Source organism: Danio rerio, chromosome 10 (genome assembly GCF_052040795.2).
Source record: "Danio rerio strain M-AB ecotype USA chromosome 10, GRCz13ab, whole genome shotgun sequence".
NCBI classification, from domain to species: Eukaryota; Metazoa; Chordata; class Actinopteri; order Cypriniformes; family Danionidae; genus Danio; species Danio rerio.
This window is the reverse complement of record NC_141030.1, coordinates 22,470,007-22,494,661: the sequence shown is the minus strand read 5'-3', so window position 1 is coordinate 22,494,661 and position 24,655 is coordinate 22,470,007. Positions and strand designations below refer to the sequence as shown.

At 36.1% G+C, this 24,655-nt stretch overlaps 2 protein-coding genes across 11 annotated transcripts in view; both read right to left on the bottom strand.

Annotated features, from left to right (window-relative positions):
- The window catches only part of dpysl2b (dihydropyrimidinase like 2b), a 51,077-nt gene extending 44,000 nt beyond the window's left edge, over positions 1-7,077 (bottom strand). Inside the window, exons 1-3 of one of the 9 annotated variants that reach the window (XM_087269491.1) lie at positions 6,888-7,077; positions 6,118-6,171; positions 2,670-2,936 (exon numbers count right to left, since the gene is read on the bottom strand). In XM_087269491.1, the coding sequence (XP_087125617.1) occupies positions 2,670-2,921 (252 nt within the window). In that variant the 5' untranslated portion in view covers positions 2,922-2,936; positions 6,118-6,171; positions 6,888-7,077. Of the gene's footprint in view, positions 1-2,669; positions 2,937-3,386; positions 3,462-6,034; positions 6,172-6,277; positions 6,530-6,887 lie in introns of those variants that run through there. The other 8 variants (XM_087269495.1, XM_087269494.1, XM_087269492.1 and 5 more) reach the window with 8 other exon arrangements.
- Positions 7,078-14,722: 7,645 nt separating this feature from the next.
- Positions 14,723-24,655, bottom strand: part of bnip3lb (BCL2 interacting protein 3 like b) — a 34,635-nt gene continuing 24,702 nt past the window's right edge. Inside the window, exons 3-6 of one of the 2 annotated variants that reach the window (XR_015500424.1) lie at positions 22,901-22,973; positions 22,657-22,779; positions 20,317-20,517; positions 14,723-16,713 (exon numbers count right to left, since the gene is read on the bottom strand). Coding sequence is in view for 1 of the 2 variants with exons in the window: in NM_205571.2 (NP_991134.2) it covers positions 16,665-16,713; positions 20,317-20,466; positions 22,682-22,779; positions 22,901-22,973 (370 nt within the window). In the remaining variant the exon portion in view is untranslated. 2 annotated transcript variants of the gene reach the window in all.

Genomic DNA, 24,655 nt, shown 5'->3' with positions numbered 1-24,655 from the left:
TTCAGCTTACTGATAAATTGCCATTGGAACATTATATAAAATATTAAAACTTTAAATGAAACCTTTAAAAATATAATGGTTTTAAAATAAATGAGGAATATGGTACAGTCAGTTAGCTGCTTGTAATCACAAAAGAAACAGTAAGCTTTTGCTTCAAAGGGATGCATTTGATGATGATGTTTGTTGACAGTATGTCATCTCACGTTGCTACTTACTGACATTTTGACATGAGAATAAAGTAAGTGTAGAGTGATATGATTACAAAAAAGTCAAATATACAGTTAAGAGGCTGTACAAAATATGCAGTAAAATAAGTCATTGCAAATGAATTGATAACACTCAAAGACTTTTTTTTCTGCAGTAATGACATAAAGAAGAAGAATTATTGGTTCCTTTAAGAATCTTTCAGATAAAAGTTGTTAAAGAATAGGGTATATGTCGAAACATGCTAATAGGACTTTTTGCCAGTAACCTGGGTTAAGCTCTTCCAGTCAATTTTATGCCAATGGAAAAATTGGCACATTTAAGTTCAGTTTTCTTTAAAAATCAGCGATCTTCACTGGCTGAGTGATATCCGATATAAAGTGGGTCTTAGATTGTACAAGAAGCACTGCATTAAATTACATTTTCCCCGCCATGTCTTAGTAATATGAGCATTTATTTTACCCCAGTATTTTCAATGGAGCTTCTGCACTATCCTGCCGATTCTGACGGGCATGTGCAAGTAAACGGCTTTTTGTCTCATTTTACGCTTGAGCAACTATGAATGCCAACGTTTATTTAACTGACTGTATTTTAATTACATTACAACATTAATGCTGTAAAAGGAACCGTATGAATTGGGAAAAAATGTACAATAACAGGTCACCGGAAGTTTTTCAGTATGGGATAAACACTAGCTCAGCATATACCCCATTGTTTTTTCTTTTTATGAACAGAGAACTTTTAAATGATGCAAATGCATTTTTTTACTAAAAAAAGTAATTTATCTGTTACTTAATTTCACTTGTTTACTTTTATTTTGATAATAGGAAGTTTCCTTGGATGTTAAAGAACCTTCCATGAATAAGAACCTTTATTTTATTTTTTTTTTATAAATAACATAAATTAAATAATAGAAAATAATATGGGTGGTAAAATATGTAAGGGTGTATGGTAAATATGAATAAAAAATTACATAAAAACTAAGCTGTCAACTTTTAAAGCAATATCACTTCATAAACTCACAATATGTTTTTAAATACTCAATGTTGTATAAAGAAACATATTTGTACACCGCAAAAAAATAGATAAAAACATTTAAACAAATGAATGTTCTTAATCTTATTTTAAACAAAACTAAATAAAATTTTTGTTCATTTGTCAGAAAACAAAACTTTATACCAGAAATTACTTTGATTATCAGTTAGATATCTTTTGATATAAATGGATAGTTCACCCCTAAAAATTAACATTTACTGACAATTTATTTGCTCTCAAGTGGTACTAAAAACCAGTAACCATGACATCCATAGATGGTAAAAACAAACTATGGAAGTCAATAGTAACAGGTTTCTTCAAAATAATCCTCTTTTCTGTTCAACAGAAGAAGGAAAGGTTTGGAACAGGTGAAAAGTAAAAAAATGGTTTTTAGGTGAATTGTCTTTTTAAGAATGTACAGCATAGATAGAAACCACAGCCCACTTCTCAATGGATTGTATAGAATGTTCTCGAAAAAAGACTGAACTTCTAAATTATTAGTTCAGTGAACAGAATTCTGTCATCATTAAACACAATGCAATCCAGTGTAACAGACCCAGAGGCAGATGGGGTTTGGATGGTTCGAAAGACCCACCTCTCACTGACAAAGGTCCAGAATTTGTCCCATACATAAGCTCAATTGTCCCATTTTGACTGCTATGCCATAATAAATTGTAAAAATAACCCAGCGAAGATGGTTTTGGCTGTCGCTTCAGTGTGACTGAGGAAAATTGAATGTTCTGGCCAGTGTGTTATTTAAATGAATAATGTTTAAATGATGATATGCTAATTTTTTATGTAAAACTTTAACAGATTCTGTTTTTTTTAATGATATTTGATGTAATAAATTTGTATTTAAAAAAGTAAAAAGCATTATTATAATATTTCTTCATTCTAAGTCTTTGGGAAATGTTTTTGGTACCTCAAAAAGCTTGGTTATGATGATCCAACCAGCTAGTCCAACAAAACAAACTGTGCTTGAAATGTCACTAAAATGCAACCAATTAAAACTTCCTAATTAAATAGAAAATGAGGCGAATAACTACAAAAAGGTCCACTTTTTAAGAAAAAAGAACCACCCCTTTCACCAAGCCCACTACAGGCCTTTGTAAAGTTCAGAACATGAGGAATACCACCAGTCTTTACTGATTTTCTTTTTTTTTTTCATATTTATTACATCGTAATTTATTTTTATTATATTTTAAATAATACACATCAAATCAAGCCTGGGTACACAAACATAAACCAAAATATATGATTTAATTCACCCCCTTCATTTTTTTTTCAAAACCCAAGCATTAAATTCCAACTTTATTCCTGTTGTATGATTACTCTACTCAAAGAAGCCTTGAATGAATCCTAATCCATGCAGTGCTGTTAATCAGACAGCTTCCGCCCACATGACAGTGCACAATCCCTGCAGCTCTTACCTCATCATTCAGGTTCTGCAGAAGCTCCTTTCCAGCGCTCCTTCTGATCTCCACCTTCCTCGCTTTGGAGATGTCCCTCTGCCTCTCGATCACTCCACCTTTCCCTGAGGACAGGGAGTCAAAGTCCAGCGTCTTGCTATCCGATGAACCCTCCACGGGGCAGAACATGCCACAGAATTTCTGCCGGGGCTGGTTGGGGCTCGAGCTTCCCATGTTGTGGAAGAAGGCAGGCACATCTCCGGCAGCAGACATTTCTTTCAGTGAAAACTGAGTCAGACGGATGCAAAGGCATGTAAAGCTCAGGTTAGAAAGAGCTCTGTGGACAATGCATGCTAGTGTTTTCCATTGGGAGGCAATAGGTTTCCTACATTAGTCAAATGGATTAAACTACATTTATAATAATCATCTTAATGACATAACATGAGTATGAACTATAAGAAATATCTAAAAATCCTAAAAGGTTAGAAATATACAACGAAATAAATCACTTATTTGTTCAAAGTAACACACACAAGTTGTCAAAACAATATATTTCGGTATCCACAGCATATTACTATGAAATTCATCGTAATTAGCTTAAAAAAAGATGCCTACTCATGACAAACAGTAAAACACATGTCTGTGAAAACTGCAACCCACGCAAATGTTATGTTATCAAACGCAGCATGTCAATGATTGGAAAGCATTACATATGGACTGAAGCGATGATAGACAGACAGGCAGAAAATGTTACCGTACAGGAGAACGACGGAGAATGAGGTGACGCTCCGCTGGAGAGACGAGAGAAGAAACGGCGGAAGTGATGCGGTGTTTTGAGGGTTAAAGATGTAATGTGTCCATATCTGAGGGCTCTTTCCCCGGATGACTTGTCACTTGATGCTCATTGTGAGATACCTTTGTTAGCGTTCGCTCCGTGTGTTTGGTGGACACCCGGTGAATATGTGTCGAATACGAAAAGGTTTAGTTAGTGGAATGGAAAATGACTCTTAATTCCATTTTTAATTGTTGTTTCTTTCTTGTGAGGGGGTTTAAAGAGTCGCCGTTGTTAGTTGAAGCGCCACGCCCATGCAGGTTAAAGTTATGGGCGCTGTCCGTTCAGCACCACGAGCCGGAGCCCCGACGAATCACTGAGGAGAGCTTATAATAATTTACTGTGTACATGATTGGGGTTGTGAGTGGACGTTCATACTTGTGCTCCGTCTAAGCTATTTTTTGCACACATGTCAAATAGATGTAAGTATCTGCTGTGTTATTGTTTGGTTAGGGGAAAGCAAATGTAAACGATGCAATTTGACGAATTTCATAGATGAGTTTCATTAAGGATTGTTTTAGTAAGGGAAATTACAGGCGAAGGTGCAATTGTTAGCCTATTAATTGTAGACTAATGATGAGATCATTTTCAAATAAATTAATATAAATACATAGCCATACAAACAAACATAAAATTAGTAGACTACATACAAAAAATAACTGCACAAATAAATAATAATACATTACATATATCATAAGTATTTTTACATTGCACTAGTGCAAACAAGGCTACTTCGTTATATTCTTATAGGCTATATCATAGCATGTGTCTTCTGAGCAAAAATTATGATGACATACAGAAAACACACACTAATGTAATTTAGTGTAACAATTTCTGCACCCAACAATCATGTCAGGCACATTTAACAAGAATCAATTGATGAAATAATGCTACTCAGTTTAAACACTCCATTGTGCTGTTGAACGCAAAAGTAGATATTTAGAAAAATGCTGGATGAAAAATGCTTGTTTGCCTACAGTGTCAGTGGTTACAGGTTTCCAACATTCTTCAAAATGCATTTTTGTGCTCGATATTGAGAAAATAAATAAGTTTAAACAAGTCGAGGATGGGTAAATGATGACAAAATTTTCATTTGTGAACTATTGCTTTAACAGATTTTGATTCACTAAAAGAACTACTGCGCTCTGGATAGGTCTGCATGATTCTGTGATTCATTAAAAAGAGTCAGTGGTTCAAGAATCAAACTACACCAATATTATTGCTGTTTTCAGTAATTCAGTGGCAGTAACAACAAACATTCATTTATTCATTTTCCTTTGGCTTAGTCCCTTTATTCATCAGGTGTCATCACAGCAGAATGAACCGCCAACTTATCGTGCATATGTTTTACACAGTGGATGCCCTTCCAGCTGCAACCTAGTACAGGGAAACACCCATACACAAACATTCATACACTACGGCCAATTTAGTTTATTCAATTCACCTGTACCGCATGTCTTTGGACCTGTGGGGAAAATCGGAGCACCCGGAGAAAACCCAAGCCAACACGGGGAGAACATGCAAACTCTACAAAAAAATGCCAACTGACCCAGCCGGGACTCAAAGACTTCTTGCTGTGAGGTGACAGTTTTAACCCCTTAGCCACCGTTTCACCCAGAACATACCCACCAAAATGTAAATTATTGTAACAACTTCTGTACCAAACAACCCTGTCAGGCACATTTAACAATTATCAATTAATGACATAAAGGGACTCAGTTTAAAGAGCCCCCTTTGTTCTGTTGAACACAAAAGAAGATATTTAGAAAAATGCGGGAAAACTGTAACCCTTGATTTCTATAGTATTTGGATCACTGTGGATGTCAGTGGTTACAGGTTTCCAACATTCTTCACAATACATTTTTGTGCTCAATATAGAGGGAAGAAATGGTTTGAAACAAGTAGAGGATTGGTGACACGGTGGCTCAGTGGTTAGCACTGTCGCCTCACAGCAAGAAGGTCATAGGTTCGAGTCCCAGTTCAGTTGGTATTTCTGCGTGGAGTTTGCATGTTCTCCCTGTGTTGGTGTGGATTTCCTCCAGGTGCTCCCCACACTACAAAAACGTGCAGTATAAATTAATTGAATAAACTAAATTGGCCATAGTGTATGTGAGTGAATGGGTGTTTCCCAGTACTGGGTTGCAAATGGAAGGGCATCCACTGTGTAAAACATATGCTGGATAAGTTGGTGGTTCATTCCGCTGTGAAAAAAGGGTTAAAGCTGAAGGAAAATTAATGAATGAATAAAGCCGAAGATTATCTAATGTAATCACGACAATGTAAATGTAAATGACGACAGAACTTTAACTTTTGGGTGAACTATCCCTTTAACAGATTTTGATTCATCAAAAGAACTTCTGCTCCACCATCAAACTCCACCAGCTTTAGTGCTGTTTTCAGTGATTTAGTGGCAGTAATAACAAACAACAGCCATCATAATTGACCTTTCAAGAGTTTGCTTTTGAAAAGCAGAAAAACCCAAAACACATTGCACATGTGTTCTTTGGCTGAGTGCGTAAAAAAACTGTGAGGTGCGACATGTGTTGTCACTCACTGGGCACACATCATCCTGTTTGCTTCTCTGCCTTACAATAATAGCTCCTCAAACCCAGTTTCCATAACAACATGGGCCCTTACCCGCTCAAAAGAGTTGATGCTTTAGCAGCTACTGTCTTTCTGCGGCCTGTTGGACTGAGAGAAGAAGAGAGAGAAAGACAGTTTATGCCACAAAAAAAAACAAAAAAAAAAACACTGGATCAACCTGTTTCATTAAGCTAAATGTCAATAAATCACACACCAAACATGCAAGCAAAATCCATGGTGTAAAAAGAGAACCTAACAGACTCCCGATCATAGGTAATGGAGCGCATCAGTGATCAGAAAAAAGAAAGGGGTGAGTAAATAGTGAGTATATTTTCTTTTTTGGGGTGAACTATACCTTTAAGTCATCATTTAGCCTACTACGGAACCTCAGAACACCTGCTTCAGCCAATCACAACCCTGAAATTCAATTACAGCTCCTCCCTTAGAGCCTATATACGGTTGCTATGGGTTACCATGAGGAACACTAGACCTATTCAAACTCAAAATAACTCGATATCTGTCGCCTGTTTCTAAGGTCATAGATTGACATTAGAAAATTGACAATTTATTCAGTGCATCAAACCTCGGATATTTATGTTCCCATGTATTGCAGTGAAAGAAAAGAGATGCAATCAATCATGTCAAAGCAACAGGGTTTCACTGTATCGAACTGATCACTGTGACTGATTTGCATTTGTGTGCGGCTCTGCTCCGTATGAAACGCCCTGCTGTTGCAGCAACTGCTGACTCATCAATCACCAGCTTCTGTCATGCTTTCTAGATGCTTTCAAAGATATGGCAGGGGCAAAATGTGAACAAAATACCTTCAGTTGGAGGTGACTGCATCCATAAGCAAATACCAAAGGATGTTGGGAAAACAGATGACGTGTTTTCTCATCTCCATCCATATTCAGCCGCTAAATTAACATGAGGCACTCTTTTAGTTTCCCATCCGCGCCGCTAGAGGGCAGTTGAGTATCGCTTCAGATTTGCTTCGACTCTAAACTGATTTGTCTTAAATTAAACGATTGCCAGGTGAACTCACTAAGCAAACAGGGGCGTTTTATAGTTAGTAAATTGGCTTCAGCCTTTGCACAGAATATATTATAAATTAATTATGCAGCATTTCGCACAAATTCAATGAATGAAATGGATTCAATGGTAGCCTAGCCTAAGAACTTTTCTGTACTGCTGTAAAAAATATTCAGTGTGGATGAGGCATCAACAGATAGGTCTTATTGGCACTCATAACCGACACTGTGGTGTATTTTCAACTTCCAGTGGTTTGTATGATCACGTAAAAGTAGGCCTGGGCCAGTATGATGAATAAAAATATTATGGTTTCATGTGATACTGCTCTAAAATAAGTTCTTTTTAAAGTCTAAATATAAAACAAAAACTTTTCCCCCTTTGAACACAATATATTTTATTTGTTGAAGGATTTTTAATTTTTTGGAGCAGTACATGTCAAGCTAAATAATTCAAATAAATCATTGACTTCTGCTGTCTTCATTAGTTTCAAAAACACAGATTTCTTTACAATTTAAAACAACTTCTTTGGATATCTTTTCTGCTGGAGATACTGTTGTCCTAAAAAAAAAAATTTGTAAATAAAAAATCTTACACACACCTTAGGAGCGGTATTACAGAAAATGTTGACAGTTTTAAAACCTTGACTTTTCCAAAGCACAGTATACCTTGAAAACGGTTAGTGTCCCATGCTTATGTAAAAGCTATGAATTTGGGACGTTTTTTTCCAAAACAAATTTCTGTCTTTAGTTTTAAATATGGTAACAAGCAGTTTTACTGGAACACGTTGAATCATTTATTGAGCATCAGCAAATAGTTCATTTATTTGTTAAAACATTAACTTTAACAGTTTTATTAACAGTAGTAAGCAGTTTATAACAGCTACAAATTCTGGATTCTACGTTCTCAGAAATAAGGAACGGGAGTTGTCACTGCGGTGGTACCTTTTTAAAAGGTACACATTTGTACCTAAAGGGTCTATGTTGGTACCTCAAAAGTATATATTAGTATCTAAACATTTTAACAAAAACACTTCTGTACTTTTTAGATACTAATATGTACTCTTGAGGTATTAATATGGACCTTTTAGGTACAAATGTGTACTTTTTGAAAAGATACCACCCCAGTGACAGCTCATGTACCTTTATTTCTGAGAGTGTCGACTTATAAGCTTTAGTACTGCAATTTTTACAAACCAGTTATATTTAGCTTTTAAAGACAATTTGGAAGGAGTAAGTAAACAATAAACTAATGGACAGCTATACACTCACCAGCCACTTTAGAAGGTAAACCTTACTAGTACAGGGTTGGACTCCCTTTTGCCTTCAAAACTGCCAAAGTAATTGAACAAGTTATAATTGAACAAGGGTTGGGTTCCACGCCTTCTTTAAAAATCATACATTTTCGTATGACTAAACTCGTATGAGTTTGTACGTATTATCCACTAAACTGACAAAACGTAAAATACTTACGTTTCCTCATGAGATCAGGTTGTCCATGATGCGAATCTCCTGTTTCATCACATCCCAAAGGTGCTCTATTGGATTGAGGATCTGGTGACTGTGAAGGCCATTTGAGTACAGTGAACTTATTGTCATGTTCAAGAAACCAGTCAGAGATGATTCGCATGTTATGACATGGTTCAGTTCAATTCAATTCACCTTTATTTGTATAGCACTTTTACAATGTAGATTGTGTCAAAGCAGCTTCACATAGAAGATCATAGTATCATAGATCATGATCAGACTATGGTGTGTTATCCTGCTGGAAGTAGCCATCAGAAGAGGGGTACACTGTGGTCATATTGTGAGATTTATCAGACCAGGCAATGTTCTTGCAATCTTCTATTGTCCAATTTTGGTGAGCCTGTGTGAATTGTAGCCTCAGTTTCCTGTTCTTAGCTGATAGGAGTGACACCCGGTGTGGTCTTCTGCTGCTGTAGCCCATCCGCCTCAAGGTTGCATGTGCTGCGTGTTTAGAGATGCTCTTCTGCAGACCTCGATCGTAAGTGGTTATTTGAGTTACTTTTGCCTTTTGATCAGCTCAAACCAGTCTGGCCATTCTACTCTGACCTCTGGCATAAACAAGGCCTTTGCACCCACAGAACTGCTGCTCACTGGATATTTTCTCTTTCGCACCATTCTCTGTAAACCCTAAAGATGGTTGTGCGTGAAAATCCTAGTAGAATCAGCAGTTTCTGAAATACTCAGACCAGCCTGTCTGACACCAACAACCATGCTACGTTCAAAGTTCCTTAAAAGGTCACAAAACACCAAAACACATTTTTTGAGCTGTTGTGGTATATGTGTCCCATGCTGCCAAAAACAGGACACATATATTTCACAAAAATGTAAAAAATGGTTGTTTTTGCGTTATTTCGAGCAAATTTGTATTTCCGTTTTTACACTAATTTTTGAAGCTGCGTCACGGCCATGAGATTTTAGCGTGTATTCCAGCATGTAGACTGGACGTCTGTACCTGGGCGTACCGTATTACGTCTCTGAGTGTGCTGCATTAATTCATGAGTAAGACTTGGTTCAAACCAATCAGCGAGCTCTGATGTGTATGCATGCAACTTCATTTATATGCATGCTCGCTTCGAAGACTGTACCTGAAACAGTGTTCAGACGGCAGAGAGACGACGCATTGTGTTGTCAAAAGAAGTGGGAAAAGAATAAGAATTGTTTGAAGATACGGGTCGTCAGTGTTGCCTTTTTAATGTGCTGCAATGAAGGTTTTGTTTTCATTTTCCCTCTGAGAGCACAACTGGACTCACGTGTGGATCAGTGCACGCGACACGCAGCAGAAATACGTTTGTACAGAACATTTTTTACTCGAGAGCTTTTCGTGTCTGGAAACGGTGAAATCTGGATTTGTTGCTCGTCTCCTTTAAAAAAAGGTGCAGCTCCAGTATGTGTTGATTGTCCTGTTTCTAAAGATTTGGTAAGTGTGTGCGATCAGCTCCCTTTCTTTGTTCATTCAGATGGCAAAGTTATAGCTAATATCGTCAGCAGTACTCTTTCAGTGTTTAAAGACAGCCCCTAGTCAATGGATTTCTAAGTTACTTAGTTTATGTTGATATCACTACAATTTTATGGACTTAAAGATCTACTGTAAATGCTGCTCTCCAAGTGTAAACGTGAACACTGCAAGCAAACTATTGCCAACCGTCGTGTTTAATTTTTGCCGCATTTTGTGACAGGATTGTCTACACACACACACGGCTTTCTGACCTACCGACTGCATCCGAGTTACCGAGAAATTCAGAGTTTTTTTTTTCTGATACGACGTGCGGTATCAAACATTCCACTGTCATAAAACACAGTCACTGTCTTTCTCCCCCGCGTCTGTGTTTGTTTTCCTCTGTGAAAATCAGCACGTACCCAAAAGGAAACTCCTATTTTTATTCAAATCCTTTCCCTTTCCCCTCCCCCGACACTTCTCATCTAAAAAAAAAAGTCTCAAAAGTTCATTATGTGGTCCAACAGCCGCAGCATTTGTCAAACTAAGTTTAGTCCTCCACTTGGTACTCACTATGGGCAGAGTGATAACAGGTGAAGAGGCTGGAGAAGTTCTGATACTAGCAGGATATCGCACAGCTACAAGCGAATCAGATTCGAGAAACAGAATGAATTAAAAAAACACTCACCTACATCTTAGATGCCCAGAGGGTAAACAAATCACCAGCAAACTTTCTGTTTTGGTTGAATTTCACAGTTAAATGACAGACTTCTGTGTAAGGTCACAATATCTCAAGGAGAGAAACAGTTAAATGTTTTATATTCAAAGTCAGAATGAGGATGAGGGCATGAACTTGGCACCCTAACATCTCAATGAGAAAATAAGACACACTGATGCCAGGAATGTAGTGAGATTGCAACAATTGAGAGCTGCATGTAAAATGGCAAATGGTCGATGAAAGGACTGCAGAGTCATTCCATTACGCCAAGCTTTCTCTGGTCCCGTCTGGCTCCAAAATAGTCGTCTCACTGAAGTATCAACAACAGGCTCAGTGTGTGAACTGCAGAGCCGTAGAAGATCTGACCTCAGGTCGAATTCCCAGACATGTGAGATGATGCTCTAATAAAGGCTAATTCTGCATTCTGGGTGGCTGCTATAGCTTTGCTGGATGGTTGCATATGGTCAAAATACTAAAAGAAACTCCTAACACCCAAGTTTTGGCCGCTTATTTAAATGACAAACCCTTTTTTGATGATGACAAATTTTCAGGTGGATTAAAAGAAAAGTTATCATCTTACGTCATGCACATGTGTATTACATATTCAGGCAACAAGCATGTATGAACACTTCATCAATCAAATAATCAAACAATGATAGACTATAGGGGTCTCTACATGACAGGGTTTCTGCCCGTTTCGTCAAGTTTATTTAGGACTTTTTAAGGCTCCTTTTAAGACCATTTTTAATTAAATTTAAAGACTTATACAGGGCTAAACACTAATGATTTAAAGTAATGACCTGGTTGGGCCAATGGAATTAAAAAAAAAAAAGTAGGTTTTTCTTAACCACATATTTTAATGTGTAAAAACAAGATAACTAGTTATACAGAGTTTTTTTTTTTTTAATGATAAGTTCTTTCAAACATTCTTAAAAGTATATTTATCATAAAGAAAATGACATGAATAATCAACTAAATTAATTTATTTGCTTGTTTTTGGTCCAAATAAATTGAGTAGAACTCCTATTCAACCTAATGTGTTTATTTATAACTATTATGTCCACTCACCCTTACTTCTGTAAATAGTTTTTGAGTAAATGTAAGGGGATATATTGCTGTTATTATCATGAGAAACTGTGCAACTGTTTTTGGTTTTCTTTTCCTGATTAGGGAATTTATTTAAGAGAATGTGCTGTAAAATGTCTAACAGCTGTTGTGAATTGTTTCTCTTGCAATAAGAAAACTTAAACAAATATAAATAAAAAAATATTTTGATGGATTGTTGGTCATTTAGATGGGTGTCTATATTTGGAGAAATTCTCAAATTAAGACCTGTTTAAAATGATTTAAGACCTACAACACAACATTTCTGTAATTTGAAGACTTTTTAAGCCCAAAAATTATGTTTTTGAAAGACTTTTTTAAGACCCAGCAGACACTCTGCATGAAGCTGAATTAGCTGGATACACTGCAAAAACTGTTTTTCTTATTTCTTTTGTTTCTAGTCTAAATATCTAAAAAAATATATAAAATCAAGAAGCATTTTCTAGACAAGCAAAAATATGTTTGCAAAAATATGTGAAGTTTATTTATAAACTAGTTTCGATAGAATCACAAGATTATGATTGTCCACGGCTGGCCTCACGATACCTAATGATTCACCAATCAGACGATTCCTAACTCGCTATAAATAACCAGTTTCTTACCTCGGTTATATTCGTCTTGAACAATGACCCCTCCCACCCCTACTCCTCCTTTTTCTAGATTGGCAACACGGTGGCCCAGTGATTAGCACTGTTGCCTCACAGCAAAAATGCCACCAGTTAAAGTCCCTACTGATCCAGTCGACATTATTGCATGGAGTTTGCTTGTTCTCTCAGTGCTTGCGTGGGGTTCCCCTGGGTTACCCAGTTTCCGTCCAAAAATTCGCAATCTAAGTAAATTGAACATTCTAACATGGCATTATAGTCGAAAACTTAGTAAGCAGTATATCTCTCTTTTGCTATCCCTTTATCTGTCATAAGCCAGAAATAAGTTAGGGGAATTCATCGAGATCTACCTGAGCTCAAACTCCCCTTTCGTACTGCTAGCAGGAAGAAGCCCAGGGCTTGAGGATCTTATGAGCTCACAGTTCTCTTCCAGGACAGCATGCCAAGCAAGCTTTATTTTTAAATATGAGCTAAGTGTGAACTCTTGAATCTTTTTCTAAACAATTAACATAATCGTGTCTTTCATTCTGACATAAGATTACTTTGCTTACTGCTTATGGTATTATGGAGCAGCTGAGCTGAGCTACCGTCATGGTACCTAAAACAAAGAATTGGTGCAAAATAAACTTATCTGGCTAGCAAGCCAATCTGGCTTCATAGTACAGGCTCCAGGACTGGTTTGACATGCAAAATACAGCATATTTAGTCTATGTAAATGAGGATTGTCTTTGTTTGCGGAATTCATTTTAAGATTTAAAAGGAAAACCTCTGGAAAATTGAACGATTTGGAAGCAAATGTCTATTACAAAAAGAATACTTGGCAACTATAGTGTCAGGTGCTCTATTAGGTCAATAATAATCAGTATGATTGTAATTTTTGAGTAAAAGATGAAAGATTTCCCCGCACAGATATTAAAAAAGTTTGAAATGGTCAAGCTATTTTACTCAATAACAAGTGGACATTTCGCTAACGTGATTTAATAGTGTAAGGTTGAATGAAGAATGAAGATGTTTTATCAAGCATATACCCCAAATTGCAATGCTCATGTCTGTCAAACACATATGATAATAAAGAGGCTAGCTTTGTGAATAAACAAAAATTTTTCTATGAAAAAAAATGCATGCATTTTGGTCCTTTAAAAGGGTCACGAAATCCTTGAGTACTTTTTTGGAGATTTTAACAGATTTGTGTGTGTTGAGCATCAGTTAGGATAATGTTAGCACCTGTTACCTTTAATTGTGGGAAAAACTGGATAATTTTAAGATTTTGTCAGCTAATTTCAGCTTCCGGGTTTTAAATTATTTTTTGGGGTGGGATCAAAATCGGCGATGCAGAACTACAAGTGCAAAGATGACGCGTCGGTTTCTCATTATTATTCATAGAGGAGTTTTCTTATCCTATGAGAAGAGTCGGCTTTTTAATTATTCATGAGAGCATGTGCTTTCCGAAGGCAAGGTAGACCTGCCAGTGCCAAGCTCAGATGTGAAATCCTACGTTAATGACTGGGTGAGAAGCGTCCGCGGAACCATGGCACGCAGTATTTAGCCGTTCATTAAGGGTCGTATTTGTTAGTTTCCATGATCCACGGGGTTTGTTGCATGTTTTCCCCCGCGATCCTGTCAGGGTCGATACAGCAAAGTTGTGTGTGTGCTGCAAGCATTTTTGTCAGGAGAGAATGGCAGATGTGTCTTTTATCAGGAGTTCGTTCACATTTAGACAAATCGCCGTGCTGCTGTGTTCGCCTTTTCCAGATTACCAGCAGGGCTAATGGTTAAAATAGACAGGGCAGAGACCTGCTGCACTGAGCCTGCATTCAGATCCGGGGATTGAGGGAAAGGTCCTCATTTAGTGTTTATATGAACACGATTATCTTTGTAATGGTATAAATTGTGGCATAAAATTACTGTTTATTTCTTTGCATTTTAACTTTGTAAACTATAAAATCATGGGTCTCCTCATGGTTTGTCTCATTTTGTGAGCCGACTGACAACAGTTGTTCGCTCCCCTTCTTTTCCCCTGCTCTGCTGGCCACGCTCACTCCTGCCCTTTGCTCGCGGAGCTCCATGCCTATTATGATGCAACTTTTGAAAAAAATCTGAGGCGGACCTGAACCGAAAGTTGGGGGTGTCATGGCCCTTTAAAATAACTTAATGGGATAGAAATGTTATGTTCATGTGATGCAAAAGTATGCATAATGGAATCAAACACAAGTACATTATTTAAAAAAAACAAACTCAGAAATGCAGATTGTTCTGTTTAAAATTTAATTTGAAAACTTGTCATTGTCCAACAGGGGAGGAAAAAGGGTCTGCAAAATCTTTAAATTTAATACAATTCATTTTAGACATTGCATGGCAGTCTGAAGAAAGTATCTCTGTAGAGGATCAAAAACCCACTTCTTGACATCCACATTCTGAATGCCGATATAAACAAACTAAAATTCCTTTAACTATCCTGTACCTTCTCTTCTCGTTTGCCTTGGTTGTTCAAGAATTAAAAAACAAAAAAAAACATCAAAGCATATGAGAAACCTTCCAAAAGTCATGCTGCTCCAAAACAACAAAAAGAAAAGCTTGTGGCACAGGAAACGCACATGATGACAGGACGCTGTATCAAACGTGATTAAGGAAACGAGGCACAGAGTTCATAAGAGTTGAGCTCTCAGTCGGTTTTTGGCAGCTGTGTTTGAGGAGATCCTCAAGATGAACAATGGAGACCAAAGGAGATCCAAAACACACTTAAAAAGAGACACAACTAGACTTGAGGATAATTCGCTTCAGGACTGAAAACAATGTTCCCAGATGTTCATGTCCAGGATGACAGGAGCTGGAGTGTTAGTGTTGGATAAATGTGTGACTCGGCATGTGTGCGAGGTAAATAGTGCACACGAGAATAACAACCCTGCCATCATTTTTAAAGTAGAAAAAGGAAACGTGAAGAAATCCATGCTCCTTTCTCTTGATTGTAAAGAAAAAGAGCAGCATGTACATTGTTCAAACCTTCTCCTTTTTCTTTTCACAGAAAAAGAACACAACATACAAGTTTGGAACGACACGAACTTCAGTAAACAACAACAAAACACACTAATCCAATAAACTGAAGAAAGGTTTCTCTTGTGCCATTTTCATCAGCATGGAAATGCTAGACCAGAGTGAAAGTGATGATCAAATTTTCAGAAAGTTTGACAGCATGACTAAAAACTGAAGCTATTTTTTGAGTTGGCTTTGTATACGATAGTCAATGTTAAATTGTGTGGTATTGCAAAGTAGGCTGTGTTGTTAAAGCCTAGTTATGAACCACCAGGTCCTGATATGTATGGTGGAAAACACAAGACAACAAAAATGACAACAAACAAATAAACACTGACAAATAAAATAACTTTTTTTTCATACAGGTATCCGTCAGCCCCATCCAAACCAGTTTTTACCTCTGCTTATGAGATGAAATATTACAAAATGAAAATATGTATCCGACGTTTCAATGTAACAGGTGCCGTCTCTGTCAGAAAAGATTCTGCAAAATTTGGTATAAAAATTGTAAGTTCTAAACGGAGCTACTATCAACCATCTTCACCAGATGAATATGAGGTCTACAGAAAACCCTATCCTTTTCAAAACACTGCAGAGTTCAACCTTCAGGCTTTCCATCATTGAAGTAAATAAAAAGAAATCTAAATGGATAGCATTTGTAGTAATAAATAAAATCTTATATAGCACTCAGGCATGCTCAGTGTAACTTCAATAAGTCAATAATTTGGTCGATCCCATTATGGGCGTGAAAACTCGGGATATCATTATGTGAGCGGCCCATTTGAAGGTCATTTGACTGGATTTTAAATAGACATCACTGCTAGTGCAGAACTAGCATGTGCAAATTTGGTTTCACGCAAAAGCCCCATATACTTAAAAAAATAACTATTAAAGAGGGAATATTAGATCACTCACAAATAAAAAGGGATTCAGGACATGATAAAAAAAAGAAGAAGATAAAAGGGGAATGAAGAGAAGTTTATCACGAATGCTTCTCAACATGAAAAGAATGAATAAAGGAAATATTAAAAAAGAAGAAAAGATAGGTAGTGTAAAATGGGGAAGAAAGGGGCAGCAGGGGCTTCTTCATACAAACTGCAACTTTCCTCCTGATCCAGCCGGGCCTTGCCTGAGGCACTTGATCTGATCACTGCTCAAATGGAGCTAGCAGGGGGAGTTGTCAGTCTTTTCCCGATATAGACCCTGCATTAGAGACAAAAAGAGAGCATAGATGTCAGACACCGTGTATGTGGAATATTATATCACATACTATAGTTATTGGTCGTATATAGAGTTTGCATGATATATCAAGAGATTTATTTTAATATAACACATAAATGGGTCATTTTTGATCACGCAAATGCGGATAGTTTTAAAAGTGCTGTGTAAGCATGAAATTTGTCAGTGCAAAAAGCTGTTTTGGCTACGTAGCCTTAGAAAGTAGTTTCCTATGAAGGGTGCATGAGCTTTCTGCATACAAATTTTAGCTAAACTTTTTATACTTCAGCAAGTGAGTGCCACATTGTGTTTACCAGCCAGAGCAAACTTGTCCAGTATTTACGTTGCAGTCCTTTTGATGTGCAAATTCACACGGTCAAAATTAAGTAACTTCACAAAAAACAATCATTAATTTCCTTTGAGGGCAGATGACTTTGCCTATGGAGAACATTAAGTGCTAGCCAGAAATAAAATAATCAGTTATCGGCTTAATAATTGAAGCATAAAATGTATATAAATGACAATTTAAATAAACCAATAATGGACACATAAATAGACATTTAAAAGTGTTTATTTAAATTGTGTTGTTAAATGTCATAATATCGTAACACGCAGTTTGTTAAAAATTATAACGTTGGCTAGAAAAACGCGTGCTTTTAACTTTGCTGGCCTGTAATAAGGTCACCCCTATAGACTGTAGCAACGTCACCCCTGAACTTTCTATACAGACAGTACCTATGTTTCCATCCAATTTTAACCTTAAAAAAAGGTTGATGAAAATGCAAATAAAAAAACGTATGAGCATAACAAAGATCAACATTTTATTCTATAAGAAAAGATGTGCACAAACTATGATAGAAACACTTTTACCAAAAAATTCCAGTATGCACATTAAAAAAAAACAATGGATGAAAACGCCACGCTATGCATCAATTTTAAAAATGCATGTAAAAAACATATGCCCATAACTGCGTAGGATCAACGTTTTATTCGATATGAAATATATTACCCCAGGTGGAGGAGTTCGAGTATCTTGGGGTTTTGTTCACGAGTGAGGGAAGGATGGAGCGTGAGATTGACTGGCGGATCAGTGCAGCGGCAGCAGTAATGCGGTCAATGTACTGGTACGTTGTGGTGAAGAAGGAGCTGAGCCGAAAGGCAAAGCTCTCAATTAACCAGTCAATTTACGTTCTTCCTCTCACCTATGGTCATGAGCTTTGGGTCAGGATCCAAAAAGACAAGATCTCGGATACAAGCAAATGAAATGGGTTTCCTTCGCAGGGTGTCAGGGCGTACCCTCATAGACAGGGTGAGGAGCTCTGTCACCCGGGAGGAGCTCAGAGTAGAGCCGCTGCTCATCCACATCGAGAGAAGTCAGCTGAGGTGGCTTGGGGATCTGTTTCGGATGCCTCAGGACGCCTACCTAGGGATGTGTTCCAGGCATGTCCCTCTGAGAGAAAGTGTCAGGGAAGACCAAGGACATGCTGGAGGGACTATGTCATGCTGGAGGGACTATGTCTCTTGGCTGGCCTGGGAACGCCTCAAGATCGCCCTGGAGGAGCTGGAAGAAGTGTCTGGGGAGAGGGAAGTCTGGGGTTTTCTCCTAAGACTGCTGCCCCCGCAACCCAGCCCCGGATAAGCGGATGAAAATGATGATGATGACGATGATGAAGAAATTATGCGCATAAACTATGATGGAAACACTTTTACCAAATGAATTCCAGTATGTGCATAAAAAAGGTGATGATTATATTATATTATATTATATTATATTATATTATATTATATTATATTATATTATATTATATTATATTATTTACTAAATAAGGAAAAAATTGATGCAGCTTCTCCTACCGAAGCAAATATTTTTACTTTTCATTTTCGGCACCAGTTAATCAGGAATTGACGATTTTGTTCTCTATAGAAACGCTGCTTTATTTGCACATCTTTTATGCAATATTCAAGTTGTGCATAAAGTTGATTCGCATTTTTGAATGGAACCATAGCTAGTGATAATCCAGATGTGAATTTCTTTCACAGAAATCAGCTACAGCTAATAAATCATCCACAAACCATCTCCAAACACATTAAGAGTGCCCTTGAGTCGCTGATCTTTAAACTTCCGCTAATATGAGCTATAGTTTTCTCTGTCCAATGACAGTGCGTGTTTCATTTATAAGTGAGTTAGGGTTTAGCTCGGTGAAAGTTGATTGGTTGCTTCCACATGTGTACATTCCACTGGAAATTTTTAGACCTCATTTATTTTCAACTTAAGAAAAGCACGTGGCAAAAGAAAAAGAACCCCCCCCCAAAAAAGGGACGACCCAGCAATTAATTTTGTCTTTAATAGACGTTTAATACACATCTCAACATAGACAGCTTGGCTAAAACAAGACTAAACTTGGGGTGTCAGTAAAAAAATAATAGACGTCTCAGAATAGACCAAAACTATACTAGTCGTCAAATAGACAGATTAGACAGACTTAATATGTGTAGCCCTTCATTTCTGCTTATTTGATGACTAGTCTAGTTTTGCCCTATTCCTAAACGTCTATTAGATTTTCACAGACTGCGCAAAAGTATCCTTATTTTAGCCAAGACGACAATGTTTATACATTTATTAGACATCTATTTGAGATTTTTTAAAAACAAAAAAATGTTTGCTGGAAAACAGGTATTTTTTGTGAAAGCCTTTTAAAAAAGCTATTTAAATTTAGCGTTTAAATGATCTATAAATATACTTTTTTACTTTTTGATTAATGACAGTTTTGAAACTTAAATTAAATAGTTATAAATTGTCTATTTATTTATACATTTAAATGTTATTTTTAAATGTATTGTTTTATTGCTTTATTAAATGACATTTAAAAACGCATTTTAATAAACATTTTTCAATATGTCTATTTATTTCTCCATTATTTGTTCATTTAAATTGTGGTTCATTCATTCATACATTTTATGCTTCAATTATTAAATTGAAAATTTGATTCTTTATCTTATTTCTAATTGGCTCTCCTGGTCCTTCATATTTCCCCAAGTGTGAATGTGAAATCGCCACACTAACCAACACAACCCTGCTCAGTTGGAAATTGGCTTCTGTGTGAGCTGTGCTTTATAAATCACTTTACAACAGACAATAAATAATACACCATTTATGCCTGGAAAAAAAATCACGGTGGGTGTGATTTTGTCAAAATAAATAAATAAATAAATAAAATAAAATTCCCTAACCCCCAGGGGGTTGTGGGAGTTTTCAAACAGAATGCTGCCAACTAATTGTTTAGACACATCTACAAAGCGCTCATTAAGGACCATCTGATGCTTTTTACAAATAAAATGCAGAAGCTTTCCAGAAACTGCATGCTTCAATCTGAAGGTTTTTTTTTTGTGTGCATGGATTTGACAGTCCTGTCCTGTTTCCTGAATTTTGTAGGATTTATTGTTTGGAATATTGTCCTTTAATTTTTGGCTACTTCTGTGTTATTTCCACCTTGAATGCATGCCATGTTGCAATAATGAGTGCCAGACTTGAGAGGAACTAAGGGTGGAATGTGTGTCAAGTTTGACTGAGCATTAAGGAGTATTTACCCGAGACCCAGGACCAGGATGTGGGACAGAAGCAGCGATGGGATAAACACTTTGAGAAACTCAGCAGAGAAGATGCCTCCTTTCTTCATGGCTCCAGTCTTCCTCATGCTGAGAGTCACTGAACGCCGTGGGTGCCGGAAATGAAACTCCCTGTCAGAAAGAGAAATCCAGCACACCTTTATCAAAATAGCATCATTACGCCTGCAAACATTTTACACTACTTAAGAAGATGAAGAAAAAACAGATAAACATTATAATATTTATAATTATATTATAAATATTATATTATTATATTATATTATTTATAATATAAAATATTGGGGCATTACTGGAAAAATCCTGACACAAGTACCATTTATTAATTTTAATATATTTAATGTTGGCCTAAATAAAGAATTTGAACACTTCATGGAACATTCCCCATAATTCTCTGTAAATTAAAATGAAAAATGTTCATTTAAAATGAAAAATTTTAAAAATAATTAATTATTTTAAATAGCAGTAAGGAAAGCTTGCAAAGCTAAAATGAAAAGTACACTTTTGCTGATCATTTGTGCCTGCTAGTTTGTTTTAGTGAGCATTTGTTAGCCAAGCACATGCTAATGTTGAAAAAAATTATTTGTGATTCATCAACAACAAACTGTCTTTAGTGTTTTGAAGTAGCTCAACAACCTGCTAATGCTGCTCAACTGCTGTTGGTAATGAATGATGCTATTAGCATGATGCTAAAATGAGAGACAGTTACAACCTATGAAGAGCATCTATAATCAAATATTTTGTTTGGATTAGTATCCAGTAAAAACCCTGATTTAGTTCACCAGGTTTTTACATAGCTACAGTTGAAAGTTAAACTATCAGCTCTCCTGTGAAAACTGTATTCTTTTTTTAATATATGGGCCTATATTAATTCTCTAATTAATGTTAGCCCAGCTACATGCTATTGTCAGAATTAACCAATACTTATCAGTGAACACACTTGCTGCAGATGAGTGACCTTGACAGTGTTTTAAGTGTTGGGTATGTTAGCTTAAAGGGGAAATGAAGCACTCAGTCAAGTTTAACTTATTTTGTACATTGGATTCCACTTTAATGAAAATACATTAAACAAACTTGATTAATGTAACCATTTAGCAGAAAATGGCATGGTTTACTATAGATTTTAGACCTAGGGTGCAGCCATCTTGGAATGTCGCTGTGTCTGACGTAACGGGGTTGGTTCAGTTCCCTGCGCTGAGCAGTTACAATGGAAGTAAAGGAGACTGTAAAGCCTACTTTAACCCAATGTTTGAAGTTGTGGACGTAGAGATGCTGCAAATACAAGCATCAGATATGTGTCTAAAATAAAAGTATATATATTTATCCTATTTTTCATTTTCTGCCTTTAAATTATCGATCATTTGATGCGCTTTGATTCACTCTCTGCATTACGCTCCCTGACTGCCTGTCTGTAATTGTAACAGACTGAACACAGACACTGGACAGCCTAATTCAAACCAATGCATAAAGTTGTGGACGAGCATCACAGAGCTGCTGCAAATACAACAAATACAAGCATGTCTTCAGGTGTGTATTTTTCTTTTGTTAATACTGTTCGTTTGAAACGCTGTGATCCTCTCAGGCTGCTCTAGCTCTGCCTGACAAGGGGATTTACATTCAGACTAATGCAACGTAATGGGGGCGGGTACTTTCACTTTTCACTGCTACAGCCCCTCCCTCATCTCTGTTTTTGTGTTGAGTCCGTTACAATCACAGACAGGCAGTCAGGCAGCATAATGCTGAGAGTGAATCAAAGCGCATCAAATGATCAGTAATTAAAAGGGGACGAAAGAAAAATAGAATAAATATATATACTTTTATATTAGACACAGATCTGATGCTTGTATTTGTATTTGTAACAGTTTCTGCTCAACTCAGGGAACTCAACCAATCCCATGACGTCAGACACAGTGACATTCCAAGATGGCGGCGCCCTAGGTCTTAAATCTATAGTAAAACATGCCGTTTTCTGCTAAATGGTTACATTAATCAAGTTTGTTTAATGTATTTTCATTAAAGTTTAATGTATTTTCATAAGGTAAACTTGACTGAGTGCTTCATTTCCCCTTTAACAGCAAACTAATGCTATAAACTGTTATCAGCTAGTGCTATAATGTATTGGAGCAGGGTTATTAGAGGTAAATACTAAACTTTCACCTAACTAAATCGTGTGTGTGCGCGTGTAACTTCAGATAAACTTTAACTGATATAAAATGATGATTAAAACTTTTACTTATATTATATCAGGTATTATTTCTGCAGCATATTTTAATATATTTTTGGATAACTATATATGCTAAATACAACTATACCTCAAACATAGACTTACTTAGGAGGAATATTCTCTGGTCTACTCGACCAGTCTGCCATGCGGTCTGAATCCTTCATTAAGATGTCATCATCTCTGATCTTCTCCATGACCTCCTCCTGAGCGAACACGCACACACATACACACACACGCGCAAACAAACACAGACAGCTAATGAAGATAAGCCAGAGTACAGCTCATAAATTAGATGATCCACAATGTTCTCGGGAGAAAAAGTACCTGACTGTCTCTCCTCATGTCCACGTCAAAAATGATCTGCCCTTCATCCTGAGGACTGTGAGGTCGAGGAGGACTGAGAAAGAATTATTTGTTTACTTATGTTTTAATGCTTTGGCTATATTCATGGCAAAACCTATATGAAATACACAATATTTAACATATAATCATATCAGTTTTCTAACAAACATACATTGTAAAAAAACAAACAAACAAACAAACAAAAAACTTAATACTTAATATTAACAACACTGAATAGAATACTGAATATAGAAAGTTTTAGAAACATTTAAAATTTTATTTTGATTAAAGTTAAATATTCTAAAACTGCTCCAGAAGAAACATTTTCAAACATTTTGCTTAAAATATTTCCTGAATAAAAATGTTCTCTAATATCATTTAAAATACATGTTCTATTAAAATGTTTTGTCAAAAAGTCACAAATAGATTTTTCTTCCCTGTTCAATAAATATGAGTGTAAGTCTTGAGTGTCTGATTCTACATCTCGTATGTACAATCTGATCATGTCTATTTTCAAAATGGTGGACTGTGAAAGAAAAGTCATTAAACATGAACAGTTTTAACTCTGTTATACACTAAAGTTTTTATAGTGCTTTATTTGTAATTCCTTGATGGAATTTTCATTCTTTTCAGGTCAATTAAAACCACCAATCATTAGCCTGGTTTGGTTTCCATTACCGATTTGAGCAAAACGTTTGTGATCTCATTAAATTAAATTAAAAAAGTGAAATAATTATTGTAAAATAAACTTAACTATGCATTAACCAATGTTATGTAGTTCATTTTTTGCTAATAAACAATTTAAAGGTCATTGGTAGGGTTCACATACAGTTGAAGTCAGAATTATTAGCCCCTCTAAATTATTAGACCGCTTGTTTATTTTTCCCCCAATTTCTGTTTAACATATTTCTAAACATAATAATTTTATAACTCATTTCTAATAACTGATTTATTTTACCTTTGCCATGATAACTGTAAATAACATTTTACTAGATATTTTTCAAGACACTTCTTTACAGCTTAAAGTGACATTTAAAGGCTTAACTAGGTTAATTAAGTTAACTAGGCAGGTTAGGGCATATAGGCAAGTTATTGTATAATGATGGTTTGTTCAGTAGATTATCGAGAAAAAATATAGCTTAAAGGGGCTAATAATTTTGTCCCTAAAATGGTTCATAAAAAATTCTAAGCTGCTTTTATTCAAGCCGAAACAAAACAAATAAGACTTTCTCCAGAAGAAAACATATTATCAGACATACTGTGAACATTTCCTTGCTCTGTTAAACATCATTTGGAAAATATTTAAAAAATTAAAAAATAAATCGAAGGGGGCTAATAATTCTAACTTCAACTGTATACTGCAGCTAGAGATTTAATCAAAGAAAACACAAGTGATTTATCCAGTGTGTTATCGCTGTGAAAGTGAAAAAGCAAAACTTTCATACAGTATATCACCCTTAAAATCTAACTTGAATATTGACCTCTTGTTTTTAAGACCGTTTTGATGTGTTAAATAACATTTAGAAGTTGTTGTATATTACTTAGTGTACATTGTTTTCATTATAACACTGTTGGTTGTAAGATCTTTTTTAAAGTTGAAACCTAAAGTGGTGTCTTACAAAGTAGAGATAATTTCACTAATTTAACTGAAACATCCTATCTTGGTATGGTTCTTCACCACTATAGAATTGTTTTATTTACCCTCAGCAAGGAAAGATGATACTACATTTATAGCAC